General features: G+C 39.9%; 1 protein-coding gene across 2 annotated transcripts in view; it reads left to right on the plus strand.

Annotated features, from left to right (window-relative positions):
- The window catches only part of SRGAP1 (SLIT-ROBO Rho GTPase activating protein 1), a 129,895-nt gene that overhangs the window by 90,587 nt on the left and 16,849 nt on the right, over window positions 1-22,459 (plus strand). Inside the window, exons 8-16 of one of the 2 annotated variants that reach the window (XM_015855441.3) lie at window positions 432-533; window positions 2,992-3,189; window positions 3,302-3,386; window positions 7,350-7,377; window positions 8,956-9,058; window positions 12,456-12,516; window positions 12,674-12,751; window positions 14,211-14,345; window positions 22,329-22,434. In XM_015855441.3, coding sequence (XP_015710927.2) covers window positions 432-533; window positions 2,992-3,189; window positions 3,302-3,386; window positions 7,350-7,377; window positions 8,956-9,058; window positions 12,456-12,516; window positions 12,674-12,751; window positions 14,211-14,345; window positions 22,329-22,434 — 896 coding nt within the window. Of the gene's footprint in view, window positions 1-431; window positions 534-2,991; window positions 3,190-3,301; window positions 3,387-7,349; window positions 7,378-8,955; window positions 9,059-9,569; window positions 9,604-12,455; window positions 12,517-12,673; window positions 12,752-14,210; window positions 14,346-22,328; window positions 22,435-22,459 lie in introns of both variants that reach the window. The other variant, XM_015855445.3, reaches the window with a different exon arrangement.

The following is a 22,459-nucleotide window of genomic DNA, read 5'->3' on the forward strand; positions in this document are numbered from 1 at the left end:
ATCTCCAAGCTGTGCTCACTGAAACGTAGCCCTTTCCCCTTCTTCCTCTCTCATTTTGTCACCTGATTATTGCTAGAATACAGTGCTCCCCAGCTCCACCATGTCCTGCTGTTTCAAAGGCCAGTAGTAAAGCAGAATGCAGAACATACATATTTAGGGGAAGGCAACTCCAGGGTTTGCATTTCTGTGTGACAGAGAATCAACAGCACAAGGCAGCCATGCAAAAAGGGCTTGTTTGCTGTTCCTAAGATGTAAATAGTTCCATACTCTGTAGCATACAAATACTTTAAATTTAGATGAATACATTTTATTGTCTGCTTTATTACATTTAATGGCTTTGGTGGGAATTCCATAGCATTAAGGAGAGCAACAGAAGAATTGATTTTGTTTTTCTTCCTTACATCTCACAGCTCTTTCTGATTGCTTGTTAGGTTTGTCAAGTCACTGCCCAGCAACCTGTGCAAGCAGAGCTTATGCTTAGATATCAGCAACTGCAGTCACGATTGGCCACTCTCAAAATTGAAAATGAGGAGGTAAGATCTGTGTGTGCATGTGCTGTGCATTGGACACCATTTTCAGGGAGGTGCAGTGTTTTCTACCTTGTCTGATCCACATAAATAATGGTAAAATGACATCAGCTATCTTAGTTTTAAATGAAGGAAAGTTGGAGATATTTCAGGGGATGTAGAAGTGCTGGGTTTGGCTTGCATTAAGCATGACTGCTTGCCTAAGCCTCGTAAACAGACGTGAATGAAACAGCAGTATATGTTGGCTACATATGTGTTGTTCACTGTCTTTTTCAGGAAAGGTGTGAGGTAATTCAGTTTTGGCAGACTAGAACATACAAACATTCACGTGCTTCTATACATCAGTCTCCAAAACAATTGTATTCTGCTTTCACATTTATATTTAGCAATTCATTAATGTGAAGAATTGTAAGAAGATGTGAAAATAAACTTTCTAGGCTGCGTAATGTCTTTCAGCAGAGATAAGTAGTTGTATTTTTCTAACTCTTATATTTACCTAACCCTGATATTTCAGAGAATAATTCTATTCCTTAAGGAAACTCTGGTATTCTATGTGGTACTTATTTATTTATTTTTCTTTTAACCAAATGTCTGGTTGTACACACTCGAATGTTAGCACTCTTTTGAACCACTGATACCCAGTTTTAGGGAACCACTGAACTGGAAAGAGCTGAAACATGCTTATTTTTCCTACATTCACGTGCCTGTCATCGTGCTCTACTTCCTTAGACCCAGTTATCCTAGTGAAGAACGTAATTTTGAAGGTCACTGGCAGAATGCTCAGTAGAACCTCCTTTTGTAGCCACCTTTGTGGATGTGATAGGCATGGAAAACCACAAAACCTGCACTTAGCTTTTTTGGTTATTCAACTCTTTGGAGATTGAATGTGCATTCAGATACAAAACTACCACTTCTGATGTCTGCTACAAAATGTTCGAATATGTTGGATTTGGGGGCATTTCCAGGGGTGTTAAGAGAAGCACCATTTAGGCAGCATCATTAAATGTCACCAAGGCCTACATTTCTGGAAGTCTTATTTGTTCAGCTGATACCTGTGTGATACATATAAAACTCTAACAAGACTCCTGATGTATCTAACTATGTAAAGGTACGTGTGTAAGTGCTTTGTATCATTTAAGGGCAGCTAGATCCTTGCCTGCTTTATAAATGTACGCATAATTTGTTCTTTTCCTGTGTATGCAGCCACAATAGTGAGGTCTGTGCTTCAGCGAAAACTTGTCTTTTATTTTTGCATCTTTGTGGCAGAAAGCTGCTGAGCACACTTGCTGTGTGTCGTCTGTGACCACCCTCTGTCTAGTCCCCAGATTGCAACTTCTGAAGGTCAAAGGAATTTAGACTGTCATTTGTGGTAGCTGAGTCAAAACCTGCTATGCTTTCAGCTGCAGCTATTTATAAACAGGAATACTGAATGCCTGTCATGGGAATAGCTCACCTAGTAAAATAGAAAACTCCTTTGGTCAAGTGCGAAAAACCAATGCTGTTCTCTTTCCTCTAGTCTAGTGGTAGAAAGAGGCCCCACCTTGGGTAGAAATTGAACTTTTTTTTCCAATTTAAGGCAGTGTTAAAAGTCTTCAGTTTCAGTGGGTATTTGTACCTAAATTGAATCTTAGGGGCTATTTAATTTTTTGGTGGACTTTTTTGATAGACTTTTGAGATTCAATTTTTTCTCATTCTATGTTATGTCCTGAATGCCTGGAACAAAATACTGATGTCTATAAGACCGGTATGGTAGTCTTAAAAAATAAACTTGAATTCAGTAAGTATCTCAAAGTAGCAAATACAAAAGGAAATATTTTTTTCACCGTTAAGTGTGAGGGCACCCTGTTCTATGGCATCCATCCCCTGGTTTCCGCTATGACTTTTCTTTGCAACTCATAGGAAGTTCTGTGAGTTTTCTTTCTCCAGTCCTTCGTTTCCAGCTGTGTATTGCACTTCTGCAGTGCAAACATCATTATGCTTCACACCACAGAACTCTACATAACAGTGCCACAGATTTTTATCATGGAAGAACATGTTCTTACAGCCAGATCCTCTAATGTCGATGTTCAGCCTGGCAGATGAGCCATATGCTGGAGAGTTGACCCTCCAGAACAACCTCTCATATTTACTGTTTGTTGTCCCAAAATAGGCACCATAATCAAATCATTTCACATTTCTAATTTCAGGAAACAAGTGTTTGAGAATGCTATGCAGTCATCAGTGTTTGTGGATTGTACCATGGCAAAGCAGGGAGCTAGATGTGAAATCTAATTATGTCGTTCTTCTGCTATGTAGATATCTGTTATAGAACATCTTATTTTTCATGTTCACATGACAAGGTTTGTTTGGAAGATTGTGCCAGAGGAGTGTGCCAGAGAATTAGTATGAATAGTGAACTTCCATTATAAGCTGTTCTGGTATGCGTTTATCTTCCCGTTTGGTAAGTTGTGCTTTTTAATACCAGGTGAAGAAAACAACAGAGGCTACTTTGCAGACGATACAAGATATGGTCACCATTGAAGACTATGATGTGTCAGAATGTTTTCAGCACAGTCGTTCAACAGAATCTGTGAAGTCAACAGTCTCTGAGACATACTTGAGTAAACCTAGCATTGCAAAAAGAAGGGCTAACCAGCAGGAAACTGAGCAGTTCTATTTCATGGTATGTTGGGTGCTTCCTCATTTGTATGAATCAAACACCTAAAGTAAAAACTGCAGAAATTCATGGAATTTGTGTCATACGCATAGTAATAGATTGATCTTCACCTCTACAGAAATTCAGAGAATATCTGGAAGGTAGTAATCTAATCACTAAACTTCAAGCAAAACATGACTTGCTGCAAAGGGCACTCGGAGAAGGTAAATATTATATAATATATGTAAATGTGATTCTAGACTACACGATGAACCCGCTGAAATGCAGGAGAGATTTAGGAGAAAATGAAGAAACTTAAAGCTTAATTGTCAACTAAGCATAGATTTTTAAAGTCAAAGTTTTGATAAAGTGGTAAGAATACAGAGAATAAATCAATTTTACTTGTTCAACAGATGTTTGTTTCCACTTTACAGTTGTTTAGACAAGTGACTATATGTGAAGATGGAACTGTTGAATGAAAAAATGTTGTGCATGAAAGGAGAGCTGATGCAATCAATGCAGGGAGATTTAAGAGCTGTAACAAATGCACTGCTTCTGTGTCTCAGTGATTTCTGTCAAGTTGAGTTTTTGGTTATTTTAAGAGTCAGAGGAAAGTGAAAAATAAGCATGCAAAATTATCCTGCATGCATAACTTACAGTGGAGCCAGTAATGCAACATGTCTGACAAATGGGCGTGGATTTCCTTCTTGCAGCCTTATAACTTGGTGGAGCATTTGTGAAAGGTAATAGGTGAAATCCGGACCTTACTGTATGGATTCAGTACATTCAGTAGTGAGACTCTCATAGACGTAATTAGTGTGGGATTCTACATAATATTTTATCTTAGTGAAGTGAAATGAATGAAAACTGAATGAATAGCTCTATACCTGTTGATTATCATTACTGCACGTAAAATTATTTGATTTTTTACAAATTGTGATGGCAGAGAATTATCCATTCTCCTGAACTTACTCCACAGTTATTAAAAATACATCCTCATAAAATATGAACCAAATCAGCAGATGCTCATGATCAAATGAAGTAAAGCTGAATTCGGACAGTACTGAATTAGGCACTATGTGTAGTTTGAGCCCACTTCTTACCAGCCCTCCCAGCAGGCACTTCCTCATGGACCAAATGGGAAAAGGAAAGTCGTCCCACATGCCTTGAGGACTAGCCACACAGGGCGTTACATACTTGAGAGGAAGTCTATTACACCACAAAGGATAAAAACCCTCTCCTGGAGGTTAAAGACTATAATTCAAAGATCAGGCACAAGAAAGGAAGCTTGTTCTCTGAAGAGTAACAGGATGTGTCAATTTATTTTCTTTCTACTGCCAAAAATGTGTTGTTAATCAGATATCTTCGTGCCTATAATGTAAAACTTCAGCTCCACAAATCCAGTTGTGAAGGTTCCTAGAGAGCTTTTAGCATTTCTATGGCTGTGACTCAAACAAAGCCCCTGTTCAGGGAGTGACTGAGCATGAAATAAGCAAGATTTTCTTTCAGGCCTACTATCAAAAGACAGTAACTGTTTTCAGACAACTAGCTATACTTTTACATGGACGTTTTTCCTTAGTAGGATTTTGTTATATGTGTTAAGCAGTTTGTTCCCATGAAACGGTATGCATCTATGTTGGTCAGAAATGAGGAATATTTACCTCAGATACTCACAGAGAATGTACTCCGAAAAATGAATTAAATACTTATTATTAAGAAGCCCGCCAAAATACATGAGGCAGGGAGAAAGATAAAAGACGGTAGAACTCCTTGCCTAATGCATGCTGGAAAGATACGAGGACAGAACCGTATCAAAGGAAACCCAAGGGAAAATTGCTCAGCAGCATGACGACTTAGGTGATAAATTACTATCAGACTCCAGGATGTTTAGCCACGCACAGACATGCTTGGACCATGAAGAGTTCCCTTTGACCCAACAGCTGTAACCCCAAGTTGTTTATCTTTGTTGCCCACAGTGTTTTTCCGTGTAGTTGTTTTTCTGTCGTCATGCTGTAGCACATACAAGTAGTATCTGAAATGTGTACATGCTCATTCAGAGCTGGTATTTGGAGCAAAAGCCGTTGTAGGTTAAAACAAACTTCAGTGCCCAGTTTTTTGAGGCATGTCAGTGAAGGAAGACCTGTATTCTGAATGTGCCTGGAAAGAGGAGATTGAAAGAGTAGAATTACTGTGAAACTAAGAGCGTGGCTACTGTAGCTACTATAGAAATGATTTCTTTAGGACCTGAGCTCTCCTTCTCTACTCAAACCACCTTTTCTGGAAACTTCTGTGTCAGCAAGACAGCTGACAAATAACACAGGGTGCCAAATGAAGGGGAGAACAGGAGGGAGAGGAAGACAAGGGAAGAAGGATAAAAGGAGGGGAAGTGGATGGTCTGAACTGGAAGTTTTTCTTGCTTTTATTCAAACCTGTACAGTGTAAAGATGTAGGCAGAATAAACCCAGATTTACATGTGATCCACAGCACTGACAGCATTTGGATTCTATTCCAGCCAGTTACCTATCTGCTACAATCTGTTGCTGTTCGTGGGCATCGTAGGTGCATATTCATGATCTGCATGAGGAAGACAGATGAAATTCTCCGTGCTAAGTGTGCAACTGCAAATATAGAAGAATAAATGAGAAATATTCAGACAGTATTAGTGCTAAACATGGGAAGCACGCTTAGCCATGTTCATTCAGACTCATGGCTTGTCTGTTGAACAATGCAAAGAAAAGGGCAAGGAAGAGAGTAAACAAAATTCAGTGGATCCCCAGCATTCTGGTATTGCGGAATGTACTTTCAGTGGAAAATTGTACCATGCAGTGTGTGAGCTGCACCAGGACATCACCGCGTAGCAATATTATTTTTGTTTATCACCAATTTTCGTTCTTTGTGCAGTTTAGGGAGCTTTTTTGGTATCACTTTGAAACTGAGCAGTGATTTTAGACCTATAATCCAAGTGATGCTCGGAGTGATTTTCAGAGTCAGTATAGTTACCTGTAGTTCTACTAGCTCCATGGGTATTTCTTCTCAGGTATCTGTCAGTACTGACTTTGACTTGTCTTTGTGTGTCTTCTTTAACTTCATTAAACCCCTCTGAAGAACTTCACAGTTTGGTCAGAACTTTATACGGAAGTATTTTAGTTACCTGCATGGTCTTTTGCCTCCTTAGCTGCCGTGATCTCCCTAGTAAATGCATTCTGTAAGTAGCTGTGTTGGGAAGGCTTGAGTAAATGGAAGTTACGCTTCTGTCATGATAAAAATAGACCATTTAATTCAATCCCGTTTCCTTTTTCTTCACTGGTTTCTTGATGAGCCGTATTATTTTGCCTTTCAATCCATGGCTGTGTAGTTACTTCAGTAGCTTCTGAAGAAATTGATTAGAGGACTTATAAATAAATTAATTCCACTGATTCTCCTTTGTCTGGTATTAAACTGATGTGTTCAAAGAGTTCCAGTAAATTAATAGAGAACAATCTCCCTTGGGGAAGACTAGACTGGTGGAACATACCTTATCATGACCTTCCTTCTGTTTCACTGTTTCGCATGTCATTATCTTACATTTACATGGGGCACATGCCTAACTTACTGATCTATTGTTCTACAAAGTTTAAACCTTTCTGGGGTACAGTATTTACTTTTGTACTGTTCTGTGCAATTCACTGTTCTTAAGTCCATACTGCATGTCTTGGTGATGATGCTGTACTTTTTTCCTACAGTACACAAATAGTGAAAGAGAGTAAAGGCTTTCAGCATCAAGCCACTGAGATACAGAGCTCTTTATTTGCAACACTGAACAGGCTTAGGCACAAAGCATAACAGGAGGTATAATCTAATACTGGCACGGCTCTATCTCCGTACTGATTTAGCCACAAAAGTAGATGAGCATAAGCAACATGTGTTATTTGGAGTTTTGCTTCAAATTATTTACAGTATCAAATGATCCTTTAATCTGTGGGCAGGCTTCTTACTTGCTGGTAACGTGGCTTGTGTTTGTATTCTAAATGTAACTCTGGAGTTGGTAGATAATTGCATTGCCTGTTAACTGTATAATTGTTTGTCTTTAGCTGGTAATATGGAAGTTGAGGTTAAAAACTATTTGTCAAGCATAATTTAGATGCAAAAAGCTAAACATGTACCTAAAACATGCAAATAATTGTTTCCTGCTTATTGAACTTCTCTAGGTCACAGGGCTGAATATATGACAACAAGGTAAGAGATTTTTATTTAACTGGATTTACAGAGCTACAAACGGGAAAAAAAAAAAGAAATTACAAATTTTAGAGCAACTTCCTACTGATGTATAACGCTGTTGTTACTGTTAACTAAACTGTGTGCAGGTGCTGTGTGTTTTAACGTGCAGCATTTTCCGCATGCTGGTGGATAAAGGGCTGCCTTCCCTGTTCTTGTGAGCTGCTTAGGCCAGTGTCAAGGATGGAAGAAGCGGGGAAACGGCTGAAAATATTTGTGTATTGGGGAACACATCAAATTTGTGAGTTGGAAGGTGATTTTTGGTGCTAGGAAAAGATGTTGATTAAGATGCTCAGCTCAGAAGAAACTGATAGAGACATGAATTTAGGGGATAGGCCACATCTTTAGTAACATACCTCTGGACAGGAATACCCAGTTCCCTCAGTATCTATGTATATGATGCTTAAAAGGGCCTGTATATTCCCAGAAGAGAAGAGAGATCATGTTGGGTCTCCCTTCTTTGTGCAGCACATAGTTTTTGCATTGTGTAATGCCACACCTGTGAGGCTGCCTCCAGACATAAACACAGACAGGCACATTACAGCCCCCAGGGCTATCAGGCTGTGGGGAGCAATGGCAACTGTTAAGGTCTGCAGCTGCCACTTGCCTGTATCACTGCTGCGCACACCACCTTTCCCACCCTTGTGAGAGTAGGAACTTCCAGCCCAGCCTTCTTGATCGCATTCTTCCTTGCCCTTCTCAGTTATCCCATCCCTGGTCAGTGCCTCCTCTTTCTGCTTTTGCTTCCCAAACAGTAATGGCATTGTCACTGCCCCTTGTCTTCAATTTAAAAACAAAAACATGGATACAGCTCTAGCTCTGTATCTGCCCAGACCATTTGGTTTTATATAATTTCTTCTGCCTGGTCCCTAGTATTCCTGGAGACATCTCTACAGTCTTCAGAGCTCCTTTCTTCCCCCTGATCTGTGGCCATTGTAGCTCCATCAGCTGGATTCACCTTTCTTCAATACGTGACTCCAGTTGAAAAGCATGACAAATCTGAGCACTCTCCAAAGGTGTTGGTGGTTGAATGTCGAAGGCTAAAGCTGTTTAATCTTACTGACTAGTTGAAGATGCAGACAGTTTGGTTTTGAAGCATCATAGGATTCAGCGGCTTGGAGTTGAATGTGAAGCTTCTCCAGCACTAAGGAACTTTCCTGCTTGAGGTGCTTAGAAGCAGAAGGAATTCTGTTCTGCTGTGGCTGGCAGGATGAATCCCAATGGTGCTGCAGATGTCATAGATGACAGCAACAAGAAATGGCTTACAGAAACTTGTACGGTGTTTGGAATAAATGTATGTGGTACAACTGCAAAGCGAGGATTGATAAAGAATGTCAGTATTTATGCATAAATAATACATTGTTAATGGAGGTGTTCTTCACGTGTTACAGTTAAATTTGTTGGAAAATCTGTATTTGATAATTACTTTGTTTACTTCTCCCTTCACAATACTCTGTTGTTTTGCTGAGTTTACAGACATTTAGTTTTATTGTTTGACTGAATTCTACCTTGCACAGTAATCATATTCCCTTCCCTTAGGCCTCCAAATGTTCCCCCTAAGCCCCAGAAACACAGGAGGTCCAGACCCCGATCACACTATAGTGCTAAGTTGTTTAATGGTGATTTGGAGTCATTCATTAAGGTACTGGCACCAGCCACTGGAGTGGCTGATCTCAACACTTCTTACTATAATGGTCACGGCCTCACGTGAGCTGAGGCAGATCATTATGTGTAAGTCTGTCCCGGGGCTCTTGTCTTTCCCAGTTGATCAATATAATACTTCCTGAAGTCAGAGGGAAAGAGGAGGATTCATTACTTAACCTTAGTCTTCCTATGATTTTGTTAATTAAGTAGGGTAGTATTGACAGCTTGGTTTTATTAGGGAAATGCAGTGTGATTTAGAAGATAGAATATAATGGTGTAACCCACACTTAGCACAGTTTCTGGCTTGTTCTTTTTAGATAGATTCAGTATCCAAAGTCTGCAAAGAAGCAGTATTAGCCTGGGTTTCACATCCGGCTTTTGATTTCCTGTGACTTTGGGAATTTATTATATTGTGTGAAATTGTGATCACCACTATTCTGGATCTTGTACCTTTGCTGTAATTACTATCTTCTTCTTTTTCATACTTTTATTTCTAATAATGCTTCTAGCCGAGGCCGAAGGAACTCTCACGCAAGACATCAGGTATAGTTCTGGTGGAAAGAGAACCATCTCTGCCTCACTGTTGGGCTTCATTCACCCCTGGCTCAGAATTAGTCCTTTCACTAAACTGAAGGGAAAAGTTTGCATTAAGAAATTCTATTGAAGTACAGCAGGCAAAACTGAACCACGGCTTAACTGCAGAGTGATTGTAGCCTTAAATGAGGATATTCCCTCTTCATTAACAAGCACCTACCCCTCCCAGTCAGTTTGTGCTTTTGGACAATAGCTGACAGAGCTAAAAGAAAGCAAGCTTATAAAAATATGTAGCAATACATTCATAAAACACAGTGAAAAGAATTCCTGACTGCAGGCTTTGTGAACTGAGTTAAAATGTTGCATGATTTTTTTTTCTTCCTCTGCAACACAGTTAGCAGAGTATTTTGCAGAACTAATTCAGTGCTGGTGGCACTGTAACTGTTTAGCAGCCAGTCTCAGTACCACTTTATGGAAAAGCTATTATTGTTATATGAGTGATGGCAGAAACTTTCAGGAAACCATCACATGATGCAAAAGATGCATATGACAGAGCTGTTTCTTGCTTAAGAAAGCAAAGAAACAGAAGATACACTACATGCAGGTGGGTGACAGAGCTTACTTGCAAGTGGAGGGAGTTCTACAGTCAGTCTTTCAAAAGGAAAAAGAAAGTAGGCAGCCTGATGACACATTTGGCAGTGTGAGAGTTAGCCCAATTGTTTTGTGTTACTTTTTGTATCATGAGATACGATAATTAGTCTCAAACTTGTATTTACTGACTGCACACATCAGATTAAACAGCCACAGTAGGGTCACACTGTTCTTGACATTTCGCCAGCCCAGACTGCTGTTTCATATCTTTTCCCTGTCATTGGATCCAAAACCCGAAGCTTTTGGTTTGATACTTAAAGGAATTCCTTCACTATGAAGCTGTGTGTGGTGCTGTACCAGATTCTCCAAAAATGAGCATGAAATTAATTTTTGGTTTGTAATTTCTTACTGCAAACATGATCTTTTCAGAGGCTTTACATTCATTGCATGAACCAGTGTACTAACAGGAGGTACGGGTGCATGTTGTGCATGTTTTCTAATACTCTGCTTTTTGGAGGACTAGAGTGCTCGATGTTTGTGAAGATTACAGTATTTCTGGTTTAGCAATTGACTTGTTCCATGTCTTTTTTATTCAACTCTTACTGAGTCATGAGACCACTCAAAAACAAAGTGCTCATCCAGACATTATTGGTTCTTGGCTATCTAGTTTTGCTGGGTTTTGATTTAAAAGACAAACAAGCCACAACTTAAATCGTGAAATTACTGTTGTGCTCTTTGTTGAGGCCCACTAAAACAATACGTAGGACACAGAAAAACAGGAGTTAGGCTGTCTCAGGAAGTGCTTGTTTCGTTGCTTCAGTGTATGTTATTTTTCAGCCATTTTTTCTAGCACTTTTTGTCTACTTGAGCTCAATTCACAAACTTCCCTTTAGTGTAATGTAGTACGAAACTGTGAAGGACTGGTTTGTAAGAGGAAGTGTGTGTTCTGAGTTACAGGTTTTGAATTCATGGTTTTGTGATACAGACTGCTTTTATGCTGAACTTACAAATGAATTAGTCAACTCCCGGAGTACTTGCATATTTGAAATTCATTTGGAAAGAAAAATTATAGCTTTTAAGACATGAATTTTGAAGGTAGTTATTATTTATGAAATAGTAATTTTTGCAGCATAAGCACTGACTTTTCTAAATAATTTTTAATCATATGATTCATAACATTAATAGGTAGCTGGTGACTTGTAGTCATTAATGTGCATTGGGTAAGACATCCATGTTTTAAGGTGCCAAAACACACAACTGAAGGACCATGACAGTTCTTTTGGAAAACAAGCAGCTTAAAGGAAAAAGACAGTTCGCTGCAAGTTGGTATAGAGTCATCTTCTTCTCCCCCTACCACCGCAAGCAATTCTTCTCTTTTTTAAAAATCATCTCTGTTCAGGTGAAGATGTGCATATAAACTGGCTGTTCTGTGATGGCTGAGGCCAATAGCTCTGATCCATGAGCGCTGCCCGCTGAAAGTTGTGAGGTGTAGACCATGACCTCCCTTTCCCATGCCCTCATTGTGCTGTAGAGGCAGCTGGGCACTGTGCTTGGCTGAAAGTGGCTTCAGTTCAATACCATGTGTATTACCAGGTAGTTTGTGCAGCCTGAAATAACATGCAGAACCATCATCCACTGTCTTTTACAGTACACTGATCAGGACAGGGTCAGGAGGGAGACAACCCCTTCCCTGTGCAGAGTCATTGGGTGACTCTTCTCCAAGAACTTTTCCAATAGTTCAGCAGGTCCAGAAAAGGCTTTGTCAAAGCTTTGTTCACGGTCATAACTTCTAGCCAAAGAAAAACCCCTGTGTAGGGCTCCAGAAATTAGGCCCTGTGTAATTAGACCTATGTAAGACTTTCTCCGTCAGATAAAAAAGATAGGCTAAATGAGTGCAGAATATTCATCATGAAGTATTCTTGTTAATAATAAACTTCTAAAAAGGCAAGTTCACTGTTTTAACTCATTTTGCTTCAAAAATCTAAACCAGACGCTTGAGCTTAGATGTCACTGTAGTGTTAGCCAGATACAATGGCAGAGGCAGAGAATGAAATCTATGATTTTCCTGATTCAATGATTTTCATTAAGAACCATAGTCCTTTCTCTTCACCTACTCCTATCCATCCCTCCCTGAATGATATTTTTGTATGCATTTTTTTGGCAGCACTGTGTGTCCATCTGGATTGAGAAAAAAAAAAAAAATATCTCTTGCTCGTATTTAATCCAGAGAAAGGAATGCAGTGTATTCTTTCTGCTCTTATTTTTACCAGGATTCAGGACAAGTCATTCCTCTCATCGTGGAAAGCTGTATCAGATTTATCAACTTATATGGTAAGCACTGAAATATGTTATGTTCTTGACTTATTGAACCTTTGAATGTATCTTTTCCATAAAGCATTTAGCACTACAGATTTGTTTTTAAAACAGAGATGAAAACTGTTTAACAAGTGAATTTGTTTCTCACCGCTGTCTCCTGTCTTTGCTGCAGGTCTTCAGCATCAGGGAATTTTTAGAGTGTCTGGTTCCCAGGTGGAGGTGAATGATATTAAAAATTCATTTGAGAGAGGTAATTGTGTTTTCATTTATTCAGGCACTCCTAATGTCCGACACATAAAGATCTTTTAAATTCTAATTACTTTCTTGACCATTTAAGCAGTTTGTATGCACTTTGTGCACTGCACCTAAGACTTTGCACCATCATGCGCATAATGGTGAAGTGTAATGGTGACATGAATGTGACTTTCCCCCAGTTATGTCCCAGGAGCTTGAGGTTGGTTTTGTTACAGTGAAATGTAAGGAATAGGTAGTCTTTATTTTAAAGCTTCTTAGAAAGGAAATATTATGTTTTCAGTTGGATTCAAGAGACTACTTAAAGCAATTTGAGAATGATGCTACTTGATCTTCTGGAATATGAGCGCTTAACTTTCTAGCCCATGTGCCAAAGTGACATCTCAGTCAAGGCACATACAGGTCAATGCAAATACAGGCTGTGGACGAGTCATTCCATTTTCAGTTTATGCTCCTGAAGGAATCTTCAGCTCCAAAGGAGGAATTACGGGAGATACAGCAGGAATAGATTTTTACACATGGATGGCTTGCAACAGCAGCCTTAGGATTCATAGGAGATAGAGTCCAACAAACCCCTAATTGTGTTAATACTAGTTACGATTTTATCTCTTTTTAGTCACATATTCTCTTTTCCTGGGTTTTGGAAGCTACTTATATAGATTTTTTCCATTTTCCAGAAGAGCCTATTACAGATCATGTGCTAATAAGAAAGCCCTTGGGGCAGTCAATCTTGTGACTAGAAGCATGAAAAAATACAGTATTTTTCTCCCTGGTGTTAGTTGCATATCTTGTTACACTTGATCTGGTCCTTGGAAAGATATGCAAGTAAGCTGTTTTTACGTGTGGAAGCATATTCTCCTATTTGCCAACTCCTGCATATGCCTTGTTTTTCACTGTTTCTCCTAGGTACTGTTATTCTGGAAGGCATTTAAGTTCTACAGTGTTTCAAAATCAAGCCTTTAGAATTAAACTCAGTTCAATCAAGGGCCTTAAAGAATTTCAGTTTCCATGCAGTGCTTTCACCAAGTGGTTGCATAAATTCCTGGATACTTTAATGTTTCAGAATTAATACTAATTTGCAGTTCAAAGAGCTATCTAATTCCATTTCTTTACGTGAACTCTCAAAAAATAGTCTGAGCAACCTTATTCTGTTAAGCACATGCAGCATTTTTATTTTACTAAATGTAAATAATAACATGTCCATAAATGCGTGGTAGGAAGTTCAGGACCTAAGAGATTGCTGGCTTATGTAATGTAAAGGAAGTTTTATTCAAGCTGACGTTTTCAGTTTAATCATAGCCTGGGATTTCTAAACCAGTGTTTATTATCTTGCATGCTTGCATTGCCACCTCCCACGTAGAAAAAACAGCAAGAAAGAATGTCATTCATTTATGAAAATGCTTCATGAAAGATTGCTCCTGCACGTGTGTTTTAATTCACTTTGTTTACTTTTCAAGGTGAAAATCCTTTGGCAGATGACCAAAGTAACCATGACATTAACTCAGTTGCCGGAGTACTGAAGCTCTATTTCCGAGGGCTGGAAAATCCTGTCTTTCCTAAGGAAAGATTTAATGATCTTATTTCTTGTATCAGTAAGTAGAAATCTATTTATTTCTCAATTGACTTTTGCTTTCATATGTACAGTAGCAGAATGAAAAAAGACCTAACTTCACAGGTTTTTTTCTCAGACAATTTGTTTGCCGTCTGTAGCGGTCTGGGTCAGCTATTAGTCATACTTGCAGCTGTGGTTGTTCCATTTTTCTAGGAGGATTAATGTACAGTACCACTCTTTGTTTAATAGGGCAGGAAGAAAATCTTCTGGTGTACAGGAGATAGTTAAATTTATAGGCACTGTTGTTATTTTCTTCTGTGCACTGAGGCAGATGGAAGGAGATGAAGTCATGATTGTGCAAACAGAATATGTTACTTTTCAGAAAGGTTTTCATGCCCTGCAGCTTGGGGTCAGTGCTGGTGAGTAAGTAACAAACTGCTCAGCATTGAGTGGTTCTGCTCAGCTTAAAAGCTCAGATTCGACTGTCTGGAAAACCATTCAGTGCAAGAACAGGGGGAAGCTACTGAATATTGTCTGCAGAAGAGCCCAGTGTGCCTTCCGACTCACAAGAGTTGTCAAGCTGTAATGGGATGCCCAAGGAGAGGAGCGTGTTAGTCTGTGTGCTGCTGGTATTCGTAGCTGGATGCTGAAAGCCTGTAGTAATTTAGGAATTAGTCAGTGGATGACTGAGTTGCTTTGGCATGCACAAAGCCTTTTCCAGTTCACAGATCCCTGCAGATATTCAAGAGGTGCGAGGCCCAGCCAACCATCAGTAGGCTTGCTGTTCCCTGTGGGTACATTAGAAGTAGTCAGAGTGGTCCCCACTGTGTGGGAGAACTTCCTTCTCTAAACCCTTTCTTTGTAAACTGCTTCAGCCAAATGGAGCCAATGAACAGTTTTGCAGGTAACGAGGGCTAGTCCTTTGGGGATATTAATTAGGACAGGCTCTCTCAACTGTGTTATTTTGGCAAAGGACACAGTCAGCAGTCAGGACAGCACTGATGTGTGCACAGTGCCCTGTACTGGTCAGCAGATGGGCTGTTCTGCTCTGTGCCAGAGGGAGCCCTACTTGTGCAGTTTCCTTACCATGTAGGGAGGATTGCAGTAATTCAGCCTGGAGGTTATGGAATACGTGGATTGCTGGGATCAGGACTGTGTGCAATGTTTTAGTTTTTGTCAAACAGACCTGCGCAATTTTCAGCAGTTTAACAATCTGATTCCCCGATAAGGAGGATGCAGAGAGAGCCACCATCTCTTTAGAAAGCATAATCTTTGTCCTGCCTGAGTTTAGCTTTATCCGACTGCATGCTATAGCCCAGAAAATGTCAGTAAGTTGTAGAAACTGAAATTTAAAGTGGGATCATTTTGACTGAGTGATTTTCTGCATGACAGGGATGATGGAACTTCACCTACTAATGCTGTGCAGATTTCCATAACTTCTGGATGAATTAAAGCGTATCTGCTGGAAAAATGTATCGGTTTAATAGCTTCAGTTGACAGAAAATCTACCACATTTGTGGATAAGCTGTTCAGATGGTTAATCACTTCCATCGTTAAACATTTGCTCAAGATCTCCTTTTCAAAATTTCTGCTTTCCGATTCTGGCCATTGGATCTCCTTATGACTTCATTATTTTTACTAAGAGTTAAGAAAAATGGGGATGGCTGTTCTTATATGTGAAGATACTGTATGCGTTATTAAATGGAGTAAAGTAAGTGGAATTGCACTCCACTGTGTTGAAGAGCTTTTAATAGAAACTTAGAATTCCAAGTGCTATTCAGCTTGCAAAGATTACAGAAGTGAAGTATTTAGAAGATGGAAAAATGTCTGCCAGAATCAATTGTTTAAATTAATTCTAAGAAGAGGAACCTGGATGGTTTCAGAGTAATTCCATTCACCATTGGTGCTTCTGAAGACAAGATAGGATATGTGGAAGGAGATCGGAAGTTCAGCAGGCTGAGCATGTGTACACGGCATCTTTGCAGTTGGGGGTCATTCCCCAACCTCTTACACAGCTGATGAGAGTGGTCAAGTTCAGTTATCTTAAAGTGATCTTCTGTTACCAGGAATTTTGAGAGAAGTAACAATGAATACAGTCTTTGGCATTAGGCCTTGGTTTCCTTAGAGGAGGTCGAACTATTATGTGTTTAAGGAATTGGATTGTTTTCAACCAAGAATTAACAGCCTTTTATTTAGTTAGTAGTAATAATCGATCAGAGCTTAGTTTTGATTAGTTTTGAACAAAGTCACTGCTTTTCCATTTGTGGGATCATTACTGGGGAAGAGATGTTGCCATCTGATCCCAGCTTAAACCAGCCTGTTCTCTGTGGCTGTCCTAAATCCAGATTATCAGCTCCAAGGCATCTTATCAGAACAAGGTGTAATGATGTTGTGGTTTAACCCAGCCAGTCCTAAAGCAGTGGCTGACTCCAGCCAACTCCCTACAGTTCTTAAAGTTGTTTTTTTCCCACAAGGTCGTGTGATATGGAACATCCCTTTGGCCAGTCTGGGTCGGCTGTCCTGGTTCTGTCCCCTCCCAGCTCCTTGTGCCTATTCAGCCCCCCTCGCTGGCAGAGTAGTAGAAGTTGAAATGTCCTTGGTTCTGTACAGCACTATTCAGTAACAACTGAAATGTTGCTGTGTTATCAACACTGCTTTTCTCCCAAAGCCAAAATATATTATCATGCTGGATACTATGAAGGAAAAAAGAAAACAAATTGCTGTCCCAGCTGAATCCAGGACAGTGACTGAATAGTTCTGCTGGATTTGACTTGTACTATTGCTCTTGCAGAAGATATTTTCTTTATGATAGTGTTTGCTAAGTGTTCTTGGCAGCTTTTGAAGGAAGGCAGCTATCTTCAAAAGCAAGATTTTGTTGATGTTGGATTTGGTTTCCTCAGGGTTATCTTTAGGGGCACTGTGAAGTAACACGTCACTGCCTCCCTTCAGCGAAGGGAGAAGACTTAAGTTTGGAATTTGGCTGAAAGAAAGGGGTTTTGTTTTTGAACATTGTGGGGTGGTTTTATTTGTGTTGTCACAGTGGGAGTCTTGAATGCGATGAGAGAAAAAAGCAGCTCTTGTGCCTTATATCCACAGCCAGCCCAGGGTCACACGCTGGGAATAGCGAGCTGTGTCTGCATCTTCTGATTATCTGAGAGAAGCCCAGGGTGGAGAGTTTCTATGGCTGTGTACCTGGTCTGCGTGCCTTGTCAAGTGGTGCACGACTTCCAGGGAACACAATGCTTTTTATCTGGAAAAAAAGAAGCATTTCAGGATGTAGTTACCTGTCACCATTGAGTTTAAATGGAACCTATGTGGCACATTGTATTAGAAACTGTCTCTAAGATCCTTTCTATTGCTGTCTTTCAGCACTGATACTTCATATGTCTTGCAATAAGGAAGACAGTCTAGGCAAGTTTTTTCTCCCACTTCCGACTTGGAACCTGTTGTAGTTGCATTAGTTTCTTTTTCTGTACTCACGTGGCCCTAGCAAACCCAACAGTTCCTTCACGTACTAAGTGTTTCAACCTTCATGTTGGTGGGAGCAGGGCCAGGCTCTGTTTCTTCCATGAGAACAGAAGTTTCTGTACCTTCTTTAGATCACAGTTGAGTATGTAAAGTCCAGGAAGCTTTCGTGTTTCTATTTAAGAAGCAGGTATTCTTAGTACTTAATGCATTTGCTTTCTGATGAACAGTGAGAAAAATATTAAACATTAGCTTGTTTTCAAATAATTTCTCGAAGCAGATGCCAATGTGTTTTTGTTAATTAGTCACAGAATCTGTTAGAAGAGTTGGGAGGGAGAAAAACAAATGAATGAAGTTAATGTTCATGTAAGATTTTAAAAGGGCAGAGTGTCAGGCGTTCTATATGGAAATGTGATGTTGCCAGTGAAAAAACCCTTGAATCTGAGGTGCTTACTTATGGATGTCAAGCATAATTGAGGTTACAGCTGCAAAATGAACCTTTCCTCAGTACTGCCACTGAGGAATTCCTTTGCATCTATGCATACATTTTCTAATGAAATAGAGCATTGTGATTTAATGCTTTTCCTTTTGGAAATACATTGGAAGGAGAGCAAAATGACTGGCTTTTAGGGCAATTTGTATTAATTAGTCATGAGAACGGTGTTATTCTGTTTGAGTTTATGGACCCTTTAAGTAAAATTGTGTCTAACTTCTCCAAAGCAAGCAAGGAAGAAAGGTAGGATAGAACATAATGATTCCTTTTCATTATGGGCCATAATTCTGCATTCTTAGCAAAAGCAGTGGCTACAATTACTCAGATCAGCACTCAACAATCCAGCAAGTAGAATGCAGTGGTGGGAAAGGGAGGAGAGCTGTGCTGTACTTCTGTTCTACCCCTTTCTGCAAACAGATTGGGCCAGACAAGCAAAGTTTTTGTAAGAGGAGTTATGCATAGGCAGAGGATATCGAAACTGTGTGGAAGGTTGGTCATAATTCACTATTTAAGGACCACAGTTCCTCTGCTGGAGTGAGTTTTTATACATGTGAATTATAGTCGACATCTACATACATAGCTGTGCAGTATGACAGCAGGTTCATTTCAGCTGCCCAGACAGCGTAGCTTCTACTCGGGTCATTATAGTTCTTGATTTCGTCTCGCATGTCCTAAATTTGATATATTGTGATACCAGGATGGATGAAAACTTTTTCCTTCAAATGTTTATCGTTTTGATCCTTTGCAGCCAGCACAGTGCATTTAGCTCCAGACGTGATCATTATGTGTGCATATTATTCACTGCTTTTCCAGGGCATCGCTTAAAAAGTAAAAAATTATGCTATGAATTGTCAGCTCTTCCTGAAAAATATTCAACCAAATGACAACAGCTGTTTTCTTCACCAAGTGACAGTGGATGCGGTTGTGTTTGTTTTCCTGTAATGCCTCCTGAAAGAGATTTGAAAGAGCTGTAAATGGCATCGCGGAGTTAATGTATCCCTACCTTTGAATTGGGTTGGACTCATCTGCTGAAGTGGAAAGGCGCACAAATTGCGAAGTTCAGCACTAATGCATATTCATGTAGATTACTTGTCAGCTGCAAATTGACCATAAAAACTACATCTGCGAGTGTAACTCAGTCCCATTTGATGTGCAGTGGATGTGTAAAACAAGCATTAGCATTCATTCTGTTAATACTAGGTGCCACTCCAAGTAGTGGGAGACCCCTGCTCAGAGCTACTGCAGTGGGTTTTGTCCTTCAAACCAGTGGTCCTAAAGGTGAGAGATGTTTTGTGTTACCACTGTTGCCTTTCTTCTTCACCCTTTATAGTGACTTTGCCTGTGAAATATGCTGAGCTTGCACAGCAGTGGCGATTAGGTTAGCACAATTCAATCATTGCTAACACTGGTCTTTGCCTCCCATATGTTCTAATCAGTATCTTGCCATTGCAAAATGTTTGCATTTCTTTTGTTACTACTGAGGTTGGCTAGGAAGTGTATCAACAGAGGGTCACAGAAGAGCACCAACCAGAATGCGTAGTTTTGGTTTGTGAGCTCCGACAGTTCCCAAGGCTCCAAGTTCTCTCTGTTGAACATCTCGCCACTAGTGAAGGAGAGGTCATATGTAGGACCATGACCAGGAAATGAGTGATGCTTTTGTACCATCTTTAACTAAACTCGGATGATAAAGGCATGTGGCCAAATGGCCCAGAGGATTTGGGAAACACCAGCAATTGCTGTCTTGAAAAAGCCATTTTGTTTTCCAAAGCAATGAATTTATATGTTTGAATGCATGTAAAATTTTACGTGTTCCACTACTTCAGGATTATTGCTTAATTAAACTTCAATTTGCCTTACGTTTTCTTAATGTTACGTAGGATGAATGTATCCCTGTCTTCATTTTTAAGTTACCGTTGTTTTGTTTGCATTTAGGGGGCTTCTGTGAGCACTTGTGTTTTCTTCTCTCTTGTGCTTCTTACTCTCTTCTGAGAGAAAAGTGCATTCACTGACTGCAGTAGGCAGAGGTGACACCACCTCTCCAAAACAGGCACCAGGGTTTTATCTTTCTTGGAGGTCAAAAAATCACACCTTTTATGTAAGTCTTGGATTGCTAGGGTTTGTGCCTATCTCATGCTATTGAGAAGTGCTCCTTTGTCTGTGGCTGACAAACCAGTGTTTGTAGTATCAGTATTTCAGTCTTCTTAGCTAAGGAATGGGCAATAGGTGGCTGAGTGTTGAGCTAAGGGTAATTACAGTTCTTTAAGATCAGACTAATGAAGAAGGCCTCCAACAGAAGCACCATGGGAATGAAAACACAGTGGCATATACACTTCAGTACTGGGAAAATGGTGTTAATATGCTCTGGTATTGGCACTGCATGTGGTTCCTTGCAGCTGCCAGCTTGTGGCCTGGATGACCATTTGGTCCAGAGGTTCTCTTTAGCAATGCGGCTGGTGGTGATAAGGCAATGCTTCCTCTTTCCCCCGCAGCAGAGCTGCAGACTCTTTCTTCCTGGATGCAGAAAGAGCTCTCTGTATTCAGTCCTTCTTTCTGACACATCCAAACACTCACACACTTCGGACTCAGGGGCAACTCTATAATTTGGTTCCTCAGTCAAAATCAGCATGCAAATACATGATATTACTAGATATCTCATTTATACCAAACCAGTGCTCAGAAGGACAAGCAAACCTTTTGAAATCATATGGAAAGCACGCAAACTTACCACTTGGCAGTGGTTTGGATTTTCAATAAAGAGGCTTTCATGGAAGCTGGGGCTGGGTTACCAGGAAGGAATTAGAAATGCTTGCATTTCAGCCTCATGTGGATAGTTTTTAACAGCTTCATTGCAAAGGAGACCTCCAGGTACCAGTAATGCCCCTGGTAGGGCAACTGAGGTAGCTCAGCACATGACCACACATCCAGATTCTCTGTGCCTCCACTGCCTTGTCTGTGCTGACTGTAGAGACCAGTTCCTGGTTCATAGATCCTGTAAACTATGTCTGGGAAGTGCTCAGAAGAGTTGCAGTTGACACAGACCAGGAGGATTCTATGCAGTACCTGCATGCCAGCATTCAAGACTGTGCTCCACCTTGGTTTTAATTTCCAAGATTTAACAAAGTTATTGCACACACATCAGCTGCTCGCTGCTGGAATATTGACCAGTAACCAGTAGCACATCCCAGAATCTTCTGCTTCCAAGCACATTAGTGGTGCTGAGCCAGTGGGATCTCCCATAAGTGCAGACGTAGGAACAGTTTTTGCCCTTCAGCTCACTGTACTAGGTAATCCTAATGATATACAGTGGAAATCTCATTGCAGATTCTCTTCTTACACTTAGATTTTGGTACCAAAATACTGATTATTAAACACCAGTTATTCTTCTAAGAAACGTATGTCATCGCACATTTTGCTTCTGCAAATGGATTCTTATTGGTAGAGCTGGTCATACCGAACAGCACAAATACACACTCGGAACTCTGCTTACAGTTAACATTTTAATGGAAGTAATTACTTTAAATTTCTACTGTTGGCATTGATGAACTGCTATAAAATCAACCAGGAAAGTACATGGGATCTTTATGTTTGTTGTTTACATCCCAAACTACTTAAGACCTTTGTTCTACTTTGGCATTAATAGAATTATAGCTGTTCATTAAGGAAGCTGAACAGACAAGCTCACTGATTGGAAACTTACAGCTGATACATACACTTAAATAGAGAGAATGGGTCTGGTTTTGAAACTGGTGGCAAACGTGTCTGCTTGGTTCCCTCATATTATTTATGTTCTGTTATTTTGGTTGCATGAACTGCCTAGCTCAGCAAATGACCCGAGGTTTGACTTTGGTGGTTTTATCACTTTCTATATTTAAAGATGCTATTTTTAAACTGTGTGATTTTAATGAGAGAAAAAGGAGACTTTCACGTCTTACTTTTCTAATAGCATAATATAAGAACATATTGTCCACAGGCATGTGGTAACAGAGAGTCGAATTAAATAGACTGACTGAATACTATTGTACCACAATATGGAATGTGATTTGAAGTACTTTCTTCTGTTTACAGGAATAGACAATCTCTATGAGAGGGCTCTTCACATCCGCAAACTCCTCCTCACTTTGCCCAGGTCGGTCCTTATAGTGATGAGATACCTCTTTGCCTTCCTCAATCAGTAAGTGCTTTATACTTCTTGGGGA

Source organism: Coturnix japonica, chromosome 1, assembly GCF_054131305.1.
Source record: "Coturnix japonica strain WE chromosome 1, WE-NBRP24, whole genome shotgun sequence".
Lineage (NCBI taxonomy): Eukaryota > Metazoa > Chordata > Aves > Galliformes > Phasianidae > Coturnix > Coturnix japonica.